At 41.6% G+C, this 21,996-nt stretch overlaps 1 protein-coding gene across 1 annotated transcript in view; it reads left to right on the top strand.

The window, feature by feature from the left end:
- Window positions 1-249: 249 nt before the first annotated feature.
- Window positions 250-21,996, top strand: part of dok6 (docking protein 6) — a gene marked incomplete at both ends in the record, with an annotated part of 40,702 nt that continues 18,955 nt past the window's right edge. Inside the window, 2 exons of the mRNA XM_079292593.1 lie at window positions 250-315; window positions 21,314-21,421. Coding sequence (XP_079148719.1) covers window positions 250-315; window positions 21,314-21,421 — 174 coding nt within the window. The remainder of the gene's footprint in view (window positions 316-21,313; window positions 21,422-21,996) is intronic.

Raw genomic sequence — 21,996 nt, 5'->3', positions numbered from 1 at the left:
CGGCTGAAGTGAATCAGCTGACGAATGGTATCTCCCTCCTCTCGCGCGGATGGATCGCGCCGCTGAAGCCGGGCAGCCTGAGCGCTGACACAGGAGCAGGTTGCCCACCGCCCGCTCTCCTGCCGCTGGATGTCTCGCCGAACGAACCTCAAGTAACATATTTTCGCTGCCCGCAAAAAAAAAAAAAAAAAAAGGTTACATTGTTATTATTTTTCACCTCGAGCAGGAAGCCACCCGCTTCCCCGCACCATGGCTTCCAACTTCAACGACATAGTCAAACAGGGATACGTGAGGATACGGAGTAAGAAACTGGGGGTGAGTACTGTTGCACTTGCTGTCTCGCGCCGTGGAGGAGGAGGAGGAGGAGGAGTTCCAGTTGTTTGCCGTCTTTAAGCATCAGGGGCGGCTGGATTAAGAAAGAGGCTTTAATTGCTCCATAGGCAGCCGTCCTGCTACGAGCTCTTCAAGAGGAAAGACAGATTAGAGCAGCGCGAGCAGCGGCCAAGTTTCTCTCAGTTTCATTGTGCAAAAAAAAACATACTTCTTCTGCACATACTGAGATGTTGGTAAAGTCCACATGATTGACGGCTGGTGTCATGTGGATGTAGTTCACATTTCCCACCTTTATGATCAACCTCCAGCCTGTGACTTTATTTTCATTGAGAACATTGTTGCAGTTTTCTCACAAACAGATAACACGCTTCATACAAGAGCTGTTACATCAGAGAAAAAGGGGGTAAACTACCAATCTTAAGGAACTAAAAATGCTATGAGATAACGCTAACTGAGATACTTTTGTAAAAAGTAGTATAACAGACATTAACCACACCACAACTGACTCTAATAAGGTCACTTACATTTGAGCACCACAGGCTATAAGTGTCTCCATCATGAGGCACGGGGCCAATTAACACCGTGCTTTATGGATTCTAGGATGTACAACATAATAAGAATTCCGGGAATGCCATTCATCGTACACATTGTCATCAGCGTATTACCGGTCAGAGCCGTAATGTATTCTGACTCTCTTTTCAGGAATGATGAATTATTCCCAGCACTGAGAAGTCTCATTGAAATCCAGGGGGGGGAGATGGCTAGCCTGCTTAAAGTGAAATGAATGATATATATTCAATCACGAGCGCCTTATTGTCTGACTCATAAAGCCATCTGCTTTTGTTCATGCTTCCAGCTCATTACGCCAGCAAAGCGGGGCACACTCCCTCTCCTTTTGATGAAGTGTGATGATGGAGGCTAATGATGTCTGCCTCCTCACATCATCACCTGGCTTCATCAACATTATTCCACTATTGTTCGCCGCATTCAAGGTTGTCTTTCATTGCTGCTCAAGAGTAATTGTCGTTGAGTAAGAGCAACCTTTACCGCCGCTATAAAAAGGAACTTGCACTACACAAGCGTGATGTGACAAATGAAAGCGCAAGACGTTTGTTGTTGTTAACGTGCTAATTAGTTTGCTCACATACAGTTGGCTCGGGTTTATTTACATCTTGCGTATGCCTTTAGCTATAGATGCATTCAGAGAAAGCGGGAGTGTGCGCGTGTTTGACTTTGCAAAAAAGCAACCGAGGATGCACGCTGCTGCGTTAGCTGTGCTCGAGGTATATATGGTTGCCATATCTCTGCCAGCTCCACATCTCATGCTGCTGTTCGTGGAGAATAACAGTTTGTGTCCTGATCGCCCACTCCCTCAGCCCTCCACCGCTCGCTGCTGTTTCATCATAGAAAAAGCCACGCTGCAACGGCCTCAGAGGACCCTGGTGTGGGAAGACAGAAAGTGTTTATCTGGCCACGCTAGGGTTAGTTTTTCCAGGCAGATACTAATTCAAACAACAAAGATGGAGCAGGAATAATGTTGTTTGTGTGCCTGAATCAACAGGCACCAATAGAGTACATCGCTGTGATTATTCCTGTTTTGTTTTTTCCCTCATCATTGCTAAATGGCTTAATTTCAAGTGTTTCGAGGGAGATGGAAATCCAAATGTGTGACGCATGCATGGGCTCACTGGAAACAATACACATCTGGAACGACGGGGATGATATTCAGAGTTGTGAGTGCTATTCTGTAGCGTGATCTCAAACAGCCAATTTCACTTCATTTCATCTTTGTATCAACAGCTAAATATTGTTTATGGGTGCGAAGAGACACTTGATATGCTGAACAGAGAGTCATAACAGAAGGAGACTCAGATTTAGTATCATGGACAAGGAGATGCACACAGGCCTCTTTGCTTCATAGGATTGCTCATCACTAAAATGCAGCCAAACGTACAGCATACTGTAGACTCCATCCAGCGGTCCATCATGCTGCTGGGGGCTGATTAAAGTTTAACACATCATACTTATAGAAATACAAGAGTTATTCATTCCTACTGAGCAAAAAAGAGCCATAACTAAAGATTATAATATTTTCATTAACTATTAATCTATTATGTGTTAATTCATTGATTCTTTGATAAGATGTCAGAAAGAAAGAGAACATTTACCACCAAAAGTTCCCACATCCCAGGCTGACATCTTCATATTGTCTTCATACTGTCCAATACTATAAAATAATAAAATATGTTCTTATATAAAAGGCAAATCTTCACATTTAACATTCTGAAACCAGTGTATTTTTGCTTAGTTATCATCAAAATGTGTTGATTGAATTGATTGAATGAATTTTCCGTCTCTCTACGGATCAACATATTGATTCATCCATTCAGCTCTGAAATAGAAGTTCTTAAATGTTTAATATAGACATGTCGCCTAAATCAAAAACACTTCCTGATGTGAACCAGAATCATTTTGGGAATGTTACTCTCTTCAAAGGATGAGTAAAGAAGATCAATCATCTGATGCCAGTAGAGCTGGAACTATCGATTATTTGATTTACAGATGTATCGGCTGATTAATTATCTGCTTTTCATTTGTTAATTGATGAATTGATTGCTTTATAAAATGGACACAATGTCTTAAAGCCCAAGGTGATCTTCAAGTCACCCGTCTTTGCCCATCAACAGTCTAAAACCCAGAGACATTCCATTTACAACAGGAGAAAACTCAGCTTTAGATGCAAGCTTTCAGTTTGACAGTTCTTTGATATTAAGCTCGCCGACACATTTCATAAAAGTAAGTCATAAAAGAGTTGAAACCCAGCCCTACCTGTCAGGTTGAACCTTCTCAGTGTTAGGACAGAAAGGTCCTGGGTGTTTTCCACCTCATGTGATGGTTTTTTAATGTTTTTTTTTTTTTTTTGTGCTTTAAAGGTCTTTCAAATATCACATATCAAGACTTTGCATCACAGTTGACCTTCTAGTGCTCCCACCCTCTATTCTAATGCTGTGCCATTTAAAATGCATTATACATTATTTTTTATTCGAAAGTGGTACAGTTGAATGGTTCTCCTTATGTGATATTAAAGTGGCCAGACCAACAGCTTTGCCTGAACTCATCAGCATCTGTCAATATGATTGGCTCGTTTCCAAACCCCATCAAGTGTGAAGGTTGAGGCCACGAGGTCAGGTCTGTGTGCTTCCGACTGATCAAAACTACCAGGCGGGGCACTTTCTCTTCAGTTTTTTTTTTTTACTGGGACATTTGTTTTCTTTTTTTCCACTGACGTGAATGGCAACGATTTCCGACATGAGCCAACTTCTTTGTCTCTTTGTTGGCTGAAGAGACAACGGTGCAGTGTTCTTGAATGCACTCTCTCTCCCTCTCTCACATTCCCCTCCTCTTCCTCACCTCTCCACCCATTCTCTCACCTCACGTCTCACCTGTGCTCCCCACCCAACAGTGTCTCTCTCACCCTCCTCCCCCATTTTATCTCCCTTCTTCCTCTTTATCCGGCTATCTCCCTCACCTCATCCCCCCCCCCTTTGCGCTCTCTCACTATTCTCTCCTTCACTGGTTTGCAGACAGTTGAGCGACTGAGCACAAAAGCATCCTATTCATCACCCCACACTGCACCCTCCATAACCCCAACAGACTATTCCCCCTGACACAGTGCAAAGGCACACACACACACACACACACACACACACACACACACACACACACGCACGCACACGCACACACACACGACAAACAAGTAAACAATCTGCTGCCAGAGAACAGTGTGTGGATTCTCAATTAATTGTAATCTCTTTGGACCATACAGTATTTTTTTTGACGACATAAAGATAAACTAAATGCCGAAAAGCGGCAAAAACAAGTGTCTCTGCACTCGGAGCAGCATGGGTGACGGCAAAAACAGTTTTTCTCTCTTTCTCCCTTTCAGTGATGCTATCATGGTCGCCTCTTTGACGAGCTGAATAACATTACCTTTGAGTAATGTGCGCGTCAGCCTCAGACCAGGTACATGTTTCCCAGGTTAAGCATCCCTGTGGCAAAGAGAAAAGGTCAGCTGTTGTATGAATAGTTTCCCCTCGTCTGTCCAACGGTTTCTTCCGAGCCTTAAATGGTCAATTTCAGTTTGCTGCAGGTGAGTCGGTGAATGGCGAGACTAAATGGCAGACAAACACGTTTTGACACTTCAAAAAGGGAGCTGTAGGTTTCGACGTTGGCCCAGAGGTAAAATATGTAATATTTTAGGTTTTTACAGCCTACAACAACACTATTTTGGTTCATTTTCACCTCTCATAGTGTTGTTTTCAGACACAGCTGGCAGAAAAAAAACAGCTTTGAAAACCCACTGTGCACTATACCTGCCTAGCACCAAACAGCAGACAGACACAGTTAGCATTTAGCTGGTGATGAAAGTGGAGGATTTAGCAGCTAGAGAGCCAGATATTTCCCACAGGAATTGGTGGAGATCAAAATCAGAGGTAAAAAGCAGAGCTGTGAGCTGGAAATTAGCTGAAAGACACTAGCTGGGGGCAGCTGCAGAGTCGGGTGATATTTCTCTGTGGGTACACGACAACACCTTTTCATATTACAAACAGTCATTGGATCAGTTGTTAAAATATTTGCTGTAGCAGCTGTAAAGTCATATTTTTAAAGCTAGACCACCTTACCTTGCACGCTCCCTGATTTTGTTTTGGTGCCCCAAAGCGGACCAAATCCCCAAATTCCCCTTCCAGCGCACCGTTGATGTTTTGAAACTTGGACTTGATTTTTTTAAAATCGTATGTTTGTCAGATCCGGAGGTGCTGTCGGGCATCTTGAAATTACAAGTGCACTGTGAACTGCACAGTTGGTCGAACACTCAAGCCCAAAAATGTCGATCTTAAAAAGATACACACTGTATAATATATTTAATAGACCGCTAATGTAATTCATAACAGCAAGAATACAATTGAAAAGCACAAAGCTGTACTCTACTGCCATCAGAGTGCAGTTATGAGAGCGCATTGGTCAAACCACAACTCTCAAAGCATAAAACACATTAAAAATGCATTATGTCTGGTCCAGAATGAGGAGGAGTGAAATACAATCAGCCAAAAGTGTGGTTGTCAACAAATAATCAGTAAACCAATAATCAGGGCTGCAGACTGAGACTTTAAGTTATTCATCATCCAAACACAAAGGATATCATTTGCAAAAAAAGATGGGTTACTCCCCCGTTTATAGATTTACAGAAGTGATTTAGGGTCCTAAAATTACTTTTTTACGAGATAACAATTTCACAATCTTGGGAATGCATACCGTTTGTTTTGGGGGCAAATAACCCTCTGTAATTTAAGGACTGCTGTAGCTCAGTACTTATTGGAACATTGCCACCTTTGGTCTTGTAGGAAATGTTTTGAGGGGAAGTTTAATGTGTGACAATCGACAGTACTTGTGTTACAGTGGCCCTTTGCCACAATACAGCAAACTGACAGCAGGTAAAGTCATTTGTGATGAGTGTTGGACACATCTAATTACACTGTGTAGTGCTCCTACCAGCTGTTATGACTGTGTGAATGTTTGCTCATGAGATGAATGTGAAATGCACATATCTTTCCATGATTGCTCTGTTGGGGAATAAGTTAAGTACGCAAACACTACAGTTGAAGAATAATTCAATTTTGAGCAATATTCAGCCAATCACCCTCTGGTTTCAGCTTCTCAAGTGTGAGGATTTTTATATAATTTGTTTAAACTGAATATGTTTTTCGGTTTTAGACTCCTAGTCTATTCAAAATGTTGTGTTTTGCAGACCGTTGATACCTGCGTCCGATGCTTAGCTTGCAGTTTACGCTGATAAATAAGTTCATTTTTGCAAATTAAGCCTTTTTCTAACCATTATATAAGAGGACAAAATCAAGAGTTATTACTCGCAATAAAGTACTTTTTTTTTGGACCCAATGGTGCTCTCCTCCCATCTCTGTCCACAAATACGACCGTTAATAAGTGCTTTGTCTCACTCAGCGGTTTTTGTCTTACAAGTGGGCGGTTGTGTTCAGCCACCAGTGGCCGTTACGTGGTCAGCGTGTGTTGTAATGGTGTGTGGGTGTGTTCCCCCCCTGGTTGCCGCGCAAGCATCCACCCAAAGCAGGGTCGCAAAGAAGTGCAGAACAATGGATCCATTGTCCAAGATATTAAGACAGGATCTTGCCATCTTCCATGCACTCACTATTAACAGTGACAGGCCGTCCAGAATGGTGGCTGTCAGGAGATGTTTCACCCCAGGAACTGTACTTGTCAGTGGAGCGTAGAAACGACACAGTCAGCTATGTTACACTCTGCAACATGGATAAATGTGACCGGGCTTGTGCGGGGAAAAAAAAATAAATCTGATTCCATCAATGAACAAATCATTAGATTCTTACATCCAGTGGCCACAATTAGCCGTGTCCTCCGCTCAATCTTTCAGATTACCGAATATAAATAGAAACTGTGGCAGATAGAGGATTTTTAACAAGCCCTGTATTGTTTATGATTTTCTTTTTTTGCCTTGTGGGTGCATGTAGCCTACTTTCAGCTCTTCTTGTGATGGATGCCTTTTCGACTTGGTGCATTAATTCACAGATATGCAAGGCTATACATCGTGTGGTCACTTCCTTTGGTTCTCATCAGCTTCCTGCATCAGACAAAGACCTGAAGACAAATTACCAGCTCTTTATTGGCCCTGATGAATTGCATCTCCAGCAGGATATGGGAACAACAGTCCAACAGTCGTTACTCATGGTGAAAAATGTGCCTCTATTATATAGTCGCTTTCATAAATAAATCTCTGCCCGGACCCCGTTTGAACATTTCACATCATTGATTCCCCGTTGTTACTAATTATCAAAAAGGATTTTTGTCACGACAGAATGTTATTAGTAGTTCGTAATGCCTAAAACCCAAATTGATTAAGGAATGCACCATAAAAAGACCAATAATGCCCTAAACACTCTTTCCTGGCCCTCACTCAGTGTCACTCTCTCCAAAAAAAAAAAAGCAGACATGACTCTTCTTTTAATCCTAGCAACTTTTCCCGTCTCTCGCCGTCTCCTCTGTACACAAACAAATCCGTACACAAACCCATGTCACACCAAGCCGGCGCTGTCCACAGCGGCTTTGTGCTCCCAATGTTGTCTGATGAGCTGCTTTGTAAAGTGCAAAGTTCTCTAATCCCATTGAGGGAGAAGTCACAGCTCAATGGAAAAAAAGGACTCTCTTCATGGCAATTTAATCTTTCCAATCCCCGCCGACCCTGCGCCCCCCCCCCCCCCCCCGACAACAGGCGAGACACTCGATTCAACACCACAAATCGAAGTCGAGAGAACAAGCATATCATCCAGCCGCATATAAATCTTTGTTCCACTTTCAAGTCATTATTTTTCTATATAAAGTGCAGAAAACACAACAGAGCATATAATTTAAAGCAGCTTTAACAAGATTTGTACAATCAATCACATAAGGATTTGTATGTGAAAGGGGTCGCTCATAGCATTGAACCCACAGGGAATCATCACCCGGCTCATTGTCTTTGTGCCAACTTGTCTGTGGTTCACTCTCACTGCTTTCAGCGTTGGCAGCTAATTTCTATCTAAAATCTAAAATAAAAACAGACTTCATGCTGACTGCCCACCACTAAACGATGGACAAACAAAGTTAGCAAGTAGCTGGAGAGCGAGCATTTAGCAGATATTTCGTGCCTCCAAGTGGCCCAACACGTTATTGCACACATTAACAGTAACTTTATTAAACAAAGGGCATACTTTCAGCTCCATGATATCTATTTTGTTATTCATAGATACATTTTGTAGCCAAAAGACCATTTCTAAAGACTATTTCGACACTATCTGTGATGTGATGTCACTTAAGAGATTTTCCTCCACCTGTTGTTGACTGTTGACTCAGCATATTTAGTCAAGCTGTTAAATATTACCTTTCAGCGATGTGACAGTCACGAAACAAATTCGATTTTCCTGTAAAAATCGTTGCCGTCACAAAGTTGGTAAGCTGCAGCGAATGTCTCTCGGCAGTGTTTTACACGAGAGGCTTTGATCCCTTATTCAACACTTTTTGTAAAAGATATTTTCAATTAACCCGTGTGATATTGAAAAGGTAAATGTAATTTTCTCCATATTCAGACCATCTTGTTTCCCCTCCCACACAAGGCGTGTGCTTTTGCAGTTCTCTGTGGTACTGTAATGCTAGATTGTGCGGATACACTGGAGGCTCACCTATAAAACACCGTGCCTAGAGGAATCTATCATAGCTCCATAAACACTTCTGCTTCGTCCTCCCCTCCTCGCCTTCCTCCCCTCATTAATCAACAGACCAGCCCTCGGGGCTCTACTCTGCAGCTAAGCTCACTCTCACTTTGTGTGTCTGCGTGTGTCCATACAGTATGTGGGCCTTGTGTTTATGTGTGCGTTTTCATGCGTCAGATAGTGCAGGACTAAAAAAAAAAAAAAAAAAATCAGAAAGATCCATCAGAAAATCCTTCAGACGTCGTTATCAGTATGTATGATCTTATGATGAGAGTCAGTCGTCCCTCTCACACTGCTTCCAAATTCAATTCAGAGAAATTGCATCGGGTCTTCAAGGATGAGTTGACAGACATGACAATGGGATTTGTAAATACCATCTCAAAAGGGGACCAGAGGAAGTTATTCTTAGATTAAAAAAAAAGAAGCCCCACGTATCTTTTTATATTTGAATCACGATCTACAATGAGTTCTTCTCCTGCTGTTACCTTTCATCGGCCTGCTTGCCGAGCACATTCAGTACAGTGCACAGCCAAAGATAGCCTCAGCTGTGTCTATGTGTGTTAAGGGGCTTGTCTTTGTCTGTGTTCTTAATTCACTCAATGCGGCGCAGAGGTGAACATTATTATGGCCTTGCTCCAAAAAAAAAATAATAATGAAAGATTACACCTGATCTGCTTTTAATTGCAAGCAAATAGCCTTGCTGAATAATGTAAATTAGCCCTAGCTGCGGAGTAAACAAGGCTTTTTTATGTGGCACTAATTGTCACTCTGTATTATTACAAAAAAACAACTTGACCTTGTGTTAGGAAAATAAGCTCATGTGACCCATCTATGTCGAAAGGTGTTTGTTTTGGGATGAGTTTGTACACAGCGCTCTCCTTCTCTCCCTCTTTCTTTCTCGGGGGAGTTCTTTTAATAGTAAGGAGGTGACAGTTTTACCTCTCTCTGCGCACCGGGGTGACAGTTTGGTACCTGCCCAACTCTCATGAAACGTTACAGACGACTCGCTCAAGTCGCACGCCAAGCTGCACTCCATTCTCATGAGCCGAAGTGTCGGCCGCGGTAATCGGATCCCCTTTTCTATAATACAGCTTTTAATATTTCCCCGAGAATTATGGTTCAAGGGAATGGATTTTTGGAGAAGGTCTGCCAAGAGAAATGGAGCCCACAATGGTACAGCCTTGGCAGTGGCACTTTGGAGCGGATCATTCGAAAGGTCATAATGGAGAAAATAATGGCTCTTAAGAGTCATAAAACAATTGAAAACAAGAGGTTATTGGAATCAATTATAAAGCAGATGAAAGAGGAGTTAATATGGTATGCATCATAAGTTTGGAACTTGATGAGGACTTTTAAAGAAAGTAGGTTTGAAGTTGAGTGCACACATTGGGGTCAACATTAACTGGTGTTACCCCGCACACACACACACACACACACACACACAGTCCTCCCTCTAACTCCCCTCTTTATGTTCGCTCACGTCTCAGAGAAACGTCTGTTGGGCTAAGTGATAATTGCATTCCTCGATGATTGCATGCTGAGACACACAGTGACACCGAATCACAGCCCACTTATTCCAAAGCAGTGTGTTCTTTTCGGAGGAAATGAGACAAAAACAATATGACCGACTCCATCGGACACAGAAGTGCACTTCCCCCATTTCCCTTCTTTTTCGCAAACACGGCCGTCCATTCCCCAGCGTGTCCTCTTTTGGCAGACCAAATGTGGCCGAGTCAAGTTAGTTCCAGGGAGCACAAATCTCTGCTTTTCTGGTCGCGAGAGAATAGTTGTTGCAGACACAGAGCCCGCTGCTTTCCCAGCTAACCGTATCAGAGAAGCAGCCCGAACATACATCAGTGAGCGAGTACCTCTTTAGAATTAATCCTTTGGGGGGGGGGATGACTGCACCAATGCATGAGGATTACTGCTTTTAGGAAATTCAAATAACAAAACGCCTCCACAACGTGTCCTGGAAAACACTCTGCGTTTCATTATATCCTGCTAAAAGTATTTGCTGGAACACCTCGCAGTGGTCCGTGCCTCATTCGATTCCACAGTCTTTATTGATATGATAATCAAGTGGTCAGCTAATGGTAATTTGCAGAGTTGCGTCATTGTTGTGTGGGCGAGAGCTCCTTTCATTCTCTTACTTTATATTCTCTTCCCACAGAGGCTAGTCGGCCTCTTCTGAGGCACTGTATTTGGTTCCCGTGTAACAGCCCCTCACCTGATTTAGATGCTAATTTTGCTCATCCTGCAGCGCAAGCACCAACATACTGGAGTGAAAAATATGGCTTTGCTTACATTACAACTAAATGGAGTTTGATGCATGCAGACCATATTGCTCTTCATTGATGGACTTAGTTCAGTTCAACCAGCCTTGAGGGTACACTGTGCTGGACAACTCATTCCGGTCTCATAAGGAGAATAACACTGCTCTGTATTGTTGCTTTCTGTCTACAGTGGTCTCAGTCTGCTTGTTGGCGAGGGTATTCTGCCATGGTTAAATCCTTCTTTGTCTGCGTGTTATTGCCTGTGAACGCTTCAGCCTTGTACATGGATTAAATGGAAATTGCTCTGTGTGTGTGTATGCGTGTGCAGAGGATTGCTGACTAAAGCTGTAATACATAAAGAGCTTTGGATGAGGGATGGTTCAAAGAGCAGGCAATTGTCATAATGACTTCAAGCAAAATTGTCCCACCGTAAAAAATAAAATGTTTTACACATTGCACTGCCTTGTATACGCTTGCCAGCAGTGCTTGGCAACCTCATTGTCATGAGAATCAATAGTTGCTGAAATATATGATGGAATAACTGAAGTAAGCAACATCATAAAACTATACAAGTACATTACGGGATTATGATTGTGGCGTAGTCCTTTGTCCTAGCTTTTGCCAGTTTGACTCAATGCCCAAGGACGGATGCCGGTGAAGCCATAGTCTAAGCCCTGTTTATACCTCTACTCCTCTTCACTTGCTCACACCTGCAAGAGAAACTTCAATATTGACCTACATCTCCTTCAGAATATTTTAGCGGCTATTTCCGTGCTGTGCTTTAAAAAAAAAAAAGAAGCCCTGCTACAGTAGCCGTGATGGCTGGATTCAGCGTGTGACATTTTAACTCACGTTTTCCTGCTCAAGGCTGCGTTGCCCAGCGTGGGTCTAACATGTCCCTCGTCTCTCCCCACAGTTACAACAGTTACAACAAACAGTAGAAATACTTTCCCCGCACTCGAGGATGACGAAGCACAGAAGGACTCGCCTTGTAGCTTTCCAAGGTGTATATGTTGTGCCGTAAATTAGGGGAAGAGGGTTTCTTATGGACGACACAGCAAAAAGGTAGTCGTCAAGGATCTGGGATTAGTGCTCTGACCACAAGCCCCAAGCCTTACTCATCATGAATCCCAATGCTGCAGCCAGTTGCCTCTTTAGCTCCGACCGATTCCCACGCACCACTTTTTCAGCAGCTGCTCTCACCACCTATTTCCACATCTTCAACCTCTCTCTTTTAAGCAGACTCTTTCTTTCTTTTGACCCTTTTAATTTATGTTTCCTTCTTTAATGCTCTTATTTTTCATCATTCCTGGCTTTCTCCTAATCTCTCGCTCGCCCTCTGTTATTTCTCTGTGTTACGTGGTCATTTTAATATCACTGATATCAAATTGGGTGTAGACGCACGCACCCTTTGCTTTCGGGTGAGGAATCAGCCGTAACCTGTTGTCCTTTATGTTTCAGGCCACATTGTGACATTCAAATCCAGTATTCAGCTGTGAATTCAGGGTTACAAATATTGCAATTTTACAATTCAGGACCAATTTGGCTCATTGGATGAGAATGTCCAATCGTGCATAGACACAAGACAGAGATGATGAATGGGAGAGAAGAAATTTAGAAGAGAGAGAGTGACGACAGGAGGGCAGGAGGAGAGAAAGAGATGAACCAGGCTTGAAGAGAAAGTGAGGAGGGGGAGTGTGTGTGTGTGTGTGGGATGAAGTGGGGGGCAGTGATTACTTGCTGCTGAGGTAGCACTGCATTACACATGAGGATTTGGAATGGCCCAGATAAAGTAATCTATGATTAACTGGGGCACGGCTGGCTCGCCACCCTGCCAACAGCTGTATGCAGGGGCGAATTACAAAATTATTGGATGTCCAAACATTTTAGATGCGGTGGGAAATGTATTTTCCATACAGGGGGAGGGAGGTTCAGTGGGGATGAGTGTTATGTATCAAGTCAAAGGTGACAGCTGGCGACGAGAGAAGAGAGCGACAGAGGGAGCAGTGGTGCATTTAAGGCAAACGTTTTTTAGTGGTCGCGTTTGGCAGAGGATTGTTGAACTGGTCCAGTAGTCCTGGGAGGATTTGGGGAGGGGGAGGCAGGAGGGGGAGGCAGGGGTCATGGCGGGCGGAGTGATCGCCGCAATGATTGCTGGAACAACTGTCCGACAGAATAACAAATCAAATTAGAAAGATGGACACCGCGGCACAGACCCCGCCGCCGTCTGAAATTGATTGCCAGCACCAGGAGCTGATATCGTCGGGCCCGGTCGGTCATAGCCCATCAGGCGTCATTATCACCAGGGGAGCACTGAACCTCATGCAGAACGAGGAGGATGACTTCATCCACACTACTGCTCGGAGTTAAAGACATAAAAACAAAAACGCAGACAGAACCAGGCTATATCAAGAGGTTTTATGCTTTTTTGTTTGTGATTACAAGGTTAAAAAAGGGTCTTGTTCAGAAATAGCTCAGTATTCAACATGCTAAGTGCCAGCTAAATCCGGTCTGTGATCATCATGGGTTGCAGGACTACCTTGATTGAAGTGCTCTCGTGTCTTGTATGTGCGGCAGCAATCATCTCTCAATCATAGCTTGTAGGACAGATGAATCACGGAGAGGTTACAAACCCTTCCCCCATTTGTCCCTTTTTAAAAATCGCATATCTTAGGAATAATGAATGCAAGTGCGCCTCTGAGGTATTACGATTGTGTTTCAATATTAACTCCCGAGAATTGAACAGGCGTCTATTTTTATTCTGCCATGTGATTAGTCATTTAACTGAAGCAGGCTGTCATTGGAAATCATTTTCATGTCTTCAGACAGTTCCCCGGTTCATCCAAAAGACAAGTGATTTTGCCTGTGGGGGGAAATAGGCCCATATTTTATTGAGAGCCGAGACAGTTCTTTAATAATGCTAGAAGTTTCCCGTGAAGTGAAAGGATTTTGTGTTTGAGGCCACTTACACAAAATGACTAAGGCTTCAAAGACGGCTCATTACTGAGGTCCATGAGGCGTCTGGCTTCCTAAAGTATCTGCTAGACCTCTCAGTCATGGTTTTACACACTCACCTGTCAGCATCCCAAGTTAAACTTTATTGTTTATTGTAATATTAAATGTTGCCATTAAGCAAGGTTATTTTATATGTAGACAGCCATGCTCTCAGTTTCCTTTTGAACCTTTTACAAGAGCCCATCCAACAACAGTCTGCTTCCATCTGTGATCCTATTTTGGCTCCAATCCTTCTTCCGGTACCCCCCCCCCCCCGAACAACAGTCTCAGTGTGGTTGTTGGAGTAGAGCTGGTGTTGATGAACTCGCTGCACCTTGCCAAGAGCCTCCTGAAGTGTTTTCCTTGCCACAGACAGACCTGCCTAAAAGTGAAGGGTTTGCCCTTGAAATGTTCTCTCCAGCGCCTTGCTTCTTTTTTTTCTCCTGCTGCCTAGTTTACACGCTGCCTTGCTCTGTGTGGCAATGTACTCATTGTTCTTTAGCGTATAATCATACAGAGATTAGGGATGTCACGACAGCTGAAATTTGGCTGTCAATACCAATACTATTGAAATTCAACAACTCTTGTTACCAAATACGATACCACGGTTAAAAAAAAGAAGATACATTTGAGCTTTGACTTACTCTCCTTATTACTGATTGCATACAGTTTTTGGGGAATTAATTATGATCCCCTCATGTTTCTTGCCAAAAACAACATGAAGATTACATTTAAAACACATAACATTATAATTTACCTTTGCCCTGTGGAAAAACAAGTACCGTCACGTTTTTCAGAATTTGGCATCAAACTTCTCAGCCAAAGTATCGATTATCGTGACATCCCTAACAGGAATGCACTAAAGGAACAGAAGAAAGAGTATTTAATTCACATCTTGTTAGCTCAATGTATTCAACCCTGATGACTTTTCTTAGCATGTCGAAAGTCGAACACCAAAAGGGTTTCTTACATTTTTAGTGATGGCCTACACAAAATACAACATGACCACGAATGAAAACACGCTCTTGGACGTTTTGGTATTTTTCCTTTTCAAATTTCCACCATTTTTTAAGGTTGAAAATTGAGTTGTTAATGCGAAAGTGAAAACCAATTTCAAAATCTTCATTGGAAGTCAAATTTTGTCCCCAGCACAGAGTTTTGCATTTGAACCAAAGAGCACGGCCTCGTTTCATCTGCCTTATTTGCAAACTCTTGACATGTTATCATGTGCCGTTTATCAGAAGAGGCTTCTTTCTGGCCACTCATACATTTGTAATATTTTTTTTAATAATATTTGTACATATATATTTGGCTTGCTCATTCGTATGGTTCCTTAGAGTATAGTAAAGACAGACACCTATACTTACTACACAGTACATCATTGTAGCTGGAGATGCTCGCCATAATCTGCTTTTGAAAAATGTTGATCTTGTCTCACTTGGTTGTCCTTGTTGACAATACAACTACAGTTTTATGCGACACTTTCTAAAATTGCCATGGTTAAACAAAACCTCACATACTGTATATGATGTGCAACATGCATTGGAACGGCACTGTCATGATTCAGAAAAATGTTTTTGTTTTTCTGAATTATGTCCAATCAGTTGAACAAATCTTATGTTTGACCCAAAGATTAGTTTGTCATCACTGCTTAGTAGTCATTCTTGGTTTCATGCAAGATTTTAACATTAAGTTCATAGTGATGTTGTATTGCTACATTAATCACATGGAAATGTACACGCAAACATGTAGGCCATATTGTACCATAAAGGAAAGGATTTTCATTTGTTTTCCTCGCATCCTGTTTCTGGTCTGTTTGCTTATTAATGAAGAGCACAGAGCCCCACACACACACACACACATACACATGCGAAATCGTGTTGGAAAAATAATTTTCTTCAATAAATCATTCTAAGATTGTGTTAATGAAGTGTTAAATTTTAATGACCCAATCTCGTTTGGATTCCAGTGGCCCTGTGGGTTGATCCCATCTCTCAGAATTATAATGAATGCACAATAAATATACTTCTTCTTTTCTGATCCTCGTGACCTGCTGAATTTTGCCGTTCACTGAAAGCACCATTTTGACCAGTGGATGACTTGAATAATAATGATTAGTAATTTGTCTTCAAAAGACTTGCATACAGAGGCTTTATTTTAATCATCATTGTGGAGAAGTGCTGAGATGGTAGTAATTGTGTGTGTGTGTGCGCATTTCTAAGCAGGTACATGTTGAGTGAGGTTTATGTGTCTGTTTGCAGATGAGGCAGCCTGCTCTGACTTTTAATGAGCCTCTCCCTCATTTATCAGACTTTGAGAGTGAGACCTACCGATCAGGCCTATACGGGAAAGGCACAGAGTCCAGAGTTCACATTTATAGGTCCCCTGTTGAGAAACTGCTTCTGTTAATACATGTAGACAACATAACGGACAGAAGGCGATTGGACTTGCTCTTGAAACTACACCACTTAAGACCGAGTTGTACTGTCTCCAACGTATCTTTCTAGCAGAGAAGTAATTGTAATTTTTTCAACAGAGGACTATTTTTCCAAACACTCAAAAATCACTAATGGGGTTGTTCAAGAATCTATATAGGGACCAGTAGTTTTTAATCTATGGGCTTACCCCCAAGTTGAGACATTGCATCTCTTCCCATATGCTGATGTAGGGCTGGGCGATAAATCGATTTAATCGATTAATTCGAATGTGTGCTTTAAGGCGATGTGTTTTATTGAAAATCGAGAAAATCGCCCCCACCCCTCCCCCCCGTTGGGTTCCCGTAGTAGAGTGCGCGCGCATTGTTTACAAACGAAAACAATGGCGGCCAGCAGTGAAGCTCTCGTTCTTAAGAGAGGGAAGAATGTGTCTTCGGTGGTCTGGAAATGGTTCGGGTTCGTGTCATCTGACACAGAACAAACAGCACCACGATGTAAGGTCTGTCTAAAAGCTATTGCTACAAAAGCACCTCAAACAGAGGCATGCTGCCGAGTGGGAGAAGTGTTGTTGCCCTGAGGAGGGAGCAGGACCGCGGGAGCACAAGCGACGCCGCCGCCACCTCACAACAACAACCCAGCATTTTGGAGACATTCACCAACTGTACTCCGCATGAGAAGAAGAGTGCCCGGTGGAAAGCCATCACGGATGCAGTCGCGATGTATATCGCAAAAGATATGGTGCCCATATACACCGTGGAAAAGCCGGGGTTTATTCACCTTCTCAAAGCTTTGGACCCCAGATACGTGCTACCAAGCCGTAAACATTTTTCTGACGTTGCCTTGCCTCGGCTGTACAATAGTACACGCCAAAGGATCTCTGCGGAGCTGGAGGGGATGTCATTCTACTCCGCAACAACTGACCTGTGGTCCAGCAGGTTGACCCAGACACCGATCCACTTGACTGGTGGAAGCGTCACCAACTTAACTTTCCAAGGCTAAGTACTTTAGCAAAGAAATACCTCTCTGTGCCAGCTACAAGTGCCCCCTCTGAGAGGCTTTTCAGTGTGTGGGGGGGCATTGTTACATGCCACCGTGCATGCCTGAAGCCAGAGGTAGTAGATAAGGCTTGTCTTCCTGGCAAAAAATATTTAGAAAAAACATGCACTACTGTTTAATACTGTTGGTTATGTTGTGAATGCACTTGATTTTGTTTACATGCACTTATTTACTGTGCAAAATATGTTATGTTGATGTTAGATCAGATGTTGCACTTTTGAAAATGTGAATGTTAAAGGGTCACATACATTTTATTTCATGCTGTGTTTGTATCAGTGTATTCAGTTAGAAAAGCTTACTGTAAAAAGTTACATTTGCACAGTTGTTTACAATGGAAGGCTACTATTTAATGCCATTTAATGTTATGTTTAATTTAATTTTATATTTAAATGATTCAGGGAAACAAAAGAGTGACCAAATACTTTTTGTATACTACAGGCACCTTTCTACAATGTTCAGGTTTTGTTTGCACTTTATTTTTATCAACCTACTTGGGAAAATCATCACAAAATAAAATAAAAAATTGTTTTCAACAGCTTCTGTCATCTGCAAAAATTTGGGGTGAAAAAATCGATTTAAATCGTGAATCGGATTTTTTGCAAAAAAATCGGAGATTTTTTTTTTAGGCCATATCGCCCAGCCCTATGCTGATGATACACTGCTTTATGTGGCGATGTCTCCTGAGAACACAAGACCAATTGATGCTCTTTGTAGATGTATTTTAGTGTCTGGATGTTGCAAAACCTTCACAGCTCAACCAGATTTATTGGATAAAAGGAAACTATTAGTTATAGGCTCCTATGTTGAGAGAGCAGAACTGGACAGAGACAGATTTACCCCTAGTAAAGGGTCCTTGGTACTATGTTTGACTCAGAACTACACCTCAAAACTCACAGAAGAGATGTCACCAGATCAGCTCTTTTTATAATCTGAAAAAAATAGCTAAAGTATGGCAATTTCTCTCAGTGACACAAAGAGAAACCAAAGGTATAACACCAGAATTTTCATCAGAACTCTCCTCTTCTTCATTACTTTGTTTTTCTGGAACCAGTGGGTTGGCTTTCACTGAAAACCAATGTATTCTACACTGTTCTGGAATTAAATGAGTTGCACCAAACTAGCAGAGTCCCATTCACGTCTGTGTAATTACAATAAATGTTAGAGTGTCTCTGAATAAGATCCACCAGCAGCCAAAGAACAGGACTGCCTTGACAAAGCATCGACAACTGTGGAACAGGCAAGATTTAGCCCACTCCATTCATACACCCTAGTTCTTATTATGCATAAGCTATCTCACTGAGCTTGCTTTTGTGCTGGTATAATTACATAATCTGAGCACTCCTATGGGTGAATTGCTTTGTGTGCGGCAAGCAGGCAGCATTGCTTTGACTCAAGTTCCCAAAGGGGAATTGAGGCTACCTTTAATTTTACTGTTTAAAAGTTGCAAATGTGGTAATGGCCAATGTCAAAAGGGTTTCACATTGTTTCTTGTTTTTCTGTCAAAGCTGCAGTTTTCTTTTGTTTTAATAGGCATTTTTTTAAAGACATGAATACAGAATCTTCAATTTTGGGTAAGATTTGATTGCCCCTTTGTTTCCGTACTTCAAAGCCTTTTATGTGGAGTGGGGGTGGAGAATGATCCACCGTGCATAAGGGTATGTGTTGTGCACTGCTGTATTTTGTGTTGTTTGCTGTTTATAATGGGCCGAGGCAATACTTAACTAGAATGGAGGCCCATCAAGGCAGACCGATAAGGACCTAGGGATCCACTCTAGTCAATTACTGCAAAGTGCCAAGTTCAACTCAGTGGGCCTTTTATGAAGTACACCGGCTGAGTAAACAAATTAATCGTACATCCATGATTCCCAAACACAACCATGCGGCCCAGGGCAATCATACATCAGGCAGAGTGATAGCGGCTGTCTGCGCCAGGAAATAGAAGGGTCCCACTATTAAAGATAGGCAACCACATAGGACTCATAAGCTATTGGCCATCACACTTAGTCTGTCTCTCAGCTGCACTGTTGTATATGTGTTTTGCTTTTTACACCTTCGACACTGGTTGTGTAAAGGGAAAGGTTATGTTTTGGAATTCCAAAGTTCTGCTGTGAGGTAATGCAGTGGACTGATATGAACAGCTCTTTTTATGGAGCCTCAGGGATGTTGCAATCCAAAGAAAACCATGTATCGACAAATGTAGCGGTCTAGATATGTCGTATAAACTGAGGGAAGAAGTGTTTCTTTAGGAGTTAAGGAAATTCCCTTCAACCGTTAAAAAGTTGCCCATTGTATTTGCTAAAGATGTATAATGAACAGGGCAGTTCCTATAGCTCATGAATGATGATTACATGGTTTGCTAAAGACTGCTACGTGATTGCAGGTAAAATGACAGATGTACACATACATATAGTGATTTTGTGTGTTCACGTGTCCTTTTTCATGATTTGACCTGAATTCCATGATACAACATCCTGTATTTGTGTCATCTACAGCTGGTGGATAGGCCATATTGTGGTCCAGTAATCAATACAATTTATTCGTAATCTGAGAGAGAGCGAGAGAGAGCGAGAGAGAGACTTTTTGTCTGGGTGACTGTGCAATTCACAATGTGTGGCAAAAAAGAAAAACTGATTTTGTGCGCACAGCCTGTAATAAATGGAAGCACATTACTTCAGGTTGAAGCTACAGTTGTTCAGCCTGTAAAGCAGAGTAGTTTGCTCAAAGCATTTTAGGAATACGAGTTATTTGGTGAATTTGAAATGTGTTGAACACTTGCTCTAATTTAGATTCTGGGACAATATTTGTTAGTGTATGCACGTATTCTGAAATGCAGTTTAATGTCTACAGTTACAGCCCATTTCTGCCTTATTGCTAATAAATAAACCAGGGAATTCACTTCGAAATTGGGAAATGAATTAATCAGGCAATCAATAATATATCCAGGATTTGGGACATTAATTAATAAAGAAAATAAAAATAAAATATATTTTTTTTACTAACCTACATTCCCCCCGAGCAAATGTTTTCCTCAGCCAATATTGAGTTGAACAATCAAATATTAGATGCACAAACTTAGTGCCTCCCTTTGGTATCCTACTTCTTTTATTGGCCCCTTCAAATATTCTGTACATGTCTTGGAAAATGATTTCTTGAAAAGACTGGGAACTCAGAGCACTACAGCCTAAACACACAACCAATGAGGTGTTATTCCTAATCCTTCATCTCATCGAAGATATGTTAGAAGATCGAGAACAAGTTCTTTCATTTCTTCTGAAGGTGCAATCTGAACGGCCTATGAGCCCATATTACCACCCTATGCAAACAATCATAAGAGAATATTTGGAGTTGCTACTTTCCAAAATCAAAAGCATTTACTCAAGTCTCAAAACTCTGATAATGATAATGCACCATCAGCTGTCATAGACATATTGTACAAATGCATTATTAATGAGCTCATAACATTTGGATGACATTCCACATTTCTTTTTATTTACAGATATATTTGATTTATGAGGCAGAATGGTTTAATTTCCTTTCCCAAGACTTCTGTTTGGTGCGTTTACTCTCTTCTTGACATTCAGCTTGATTAAGTATGTAATGAGGGTGAGAATCACTTTGCTGTGTGTGTAATATATGTCAGTGCTTTCCAATGTAAACAACATGAATGAACCCTAAGGCCAATCTAAGATTAGATCAGTGGGAAAACTTCCACAGTCAATTGTTCAATTGCATTGATGTTTTGGCATTTTGCTGAAGTGACTTTAGTGATTAAAAGTAAGTCTGAATTCTAGGACGGTGACTGGCATTCATTTATCTGCTCTCAGCTTTGGTAGAGCAGGCGTTGATTTTTGTGTCTCTTTAGTCTGTTTTCTTTGCTCCGGGAGAGTTGTGTTTCAGTAACGGGGCTGCCATCGTTCTCTGTTGTCAGATCTTCCGGAGGTGTTGGCTGGTGTTCAAGAAGGCCTCCAGTAAAGGTCCACGACGGTTAGAGAAGTACCCGGACGAGAAGGCAGCCTACTTCAGGACCTTCCACAAGGTACACACACACACACGAAACTCGTTACAGATTACATTCTGGTTTTCATTCAATTTGATAATCTTTTGATTTACCTTTACCTGTAAAGAATTAGTCACATGTTGCAACCCTAAGCAACATAATATATCGTAAAGCAGTTACAATAAAAGCAAATAAAAACAAAGTATGTAGTGTCTAGAGCAGGGGTATTCAATTAATATTCATGGAGTCCAGTTAGAGAGAATTTCCTCATGCAAAGGTATGGAAACTCACAATAAAGTCTAACTTGCGCTATGATTTAGTCCCATATTTATTGAAGGAGCCTAACAGTTGTATCAACGTCTGTCATTTAAAATAAAGAAAGATAAAGATGAATAATATCTCAACGATATTTATTGTCAGATTTCAAATTGAACTGGATTAATTATAAATAATACATACTCTAATAACAAATTAACATTCTGTCATTTTGAGTAAAATAAGGACTGGATTAAAAACAATAAAATACACAACGGAAAGCTTTTGCAAAATATGAGTCTTAAAATACATTACTTCATTTTAGAGAAATGAACTGAATTGTCCTGCAGTATTACATT

Source organism: Melanostigma gelatinosum (assembly GCF_949748355.1).
Source record: "Melanostigma gelatinosum genome assembly, chromosome: 20".
NCBI classification, from domain to species: Eukaryota; Metazoa; Chordata; class Actinopteri; order Perciformes; family Zoarcidae; genus Melanostigma; species Melanostigma gelatinosum.
Note: the sequence above shows the minus strand (reverse complement) of the source record. Positions and strands in the feature narration are given on the sequence as shown.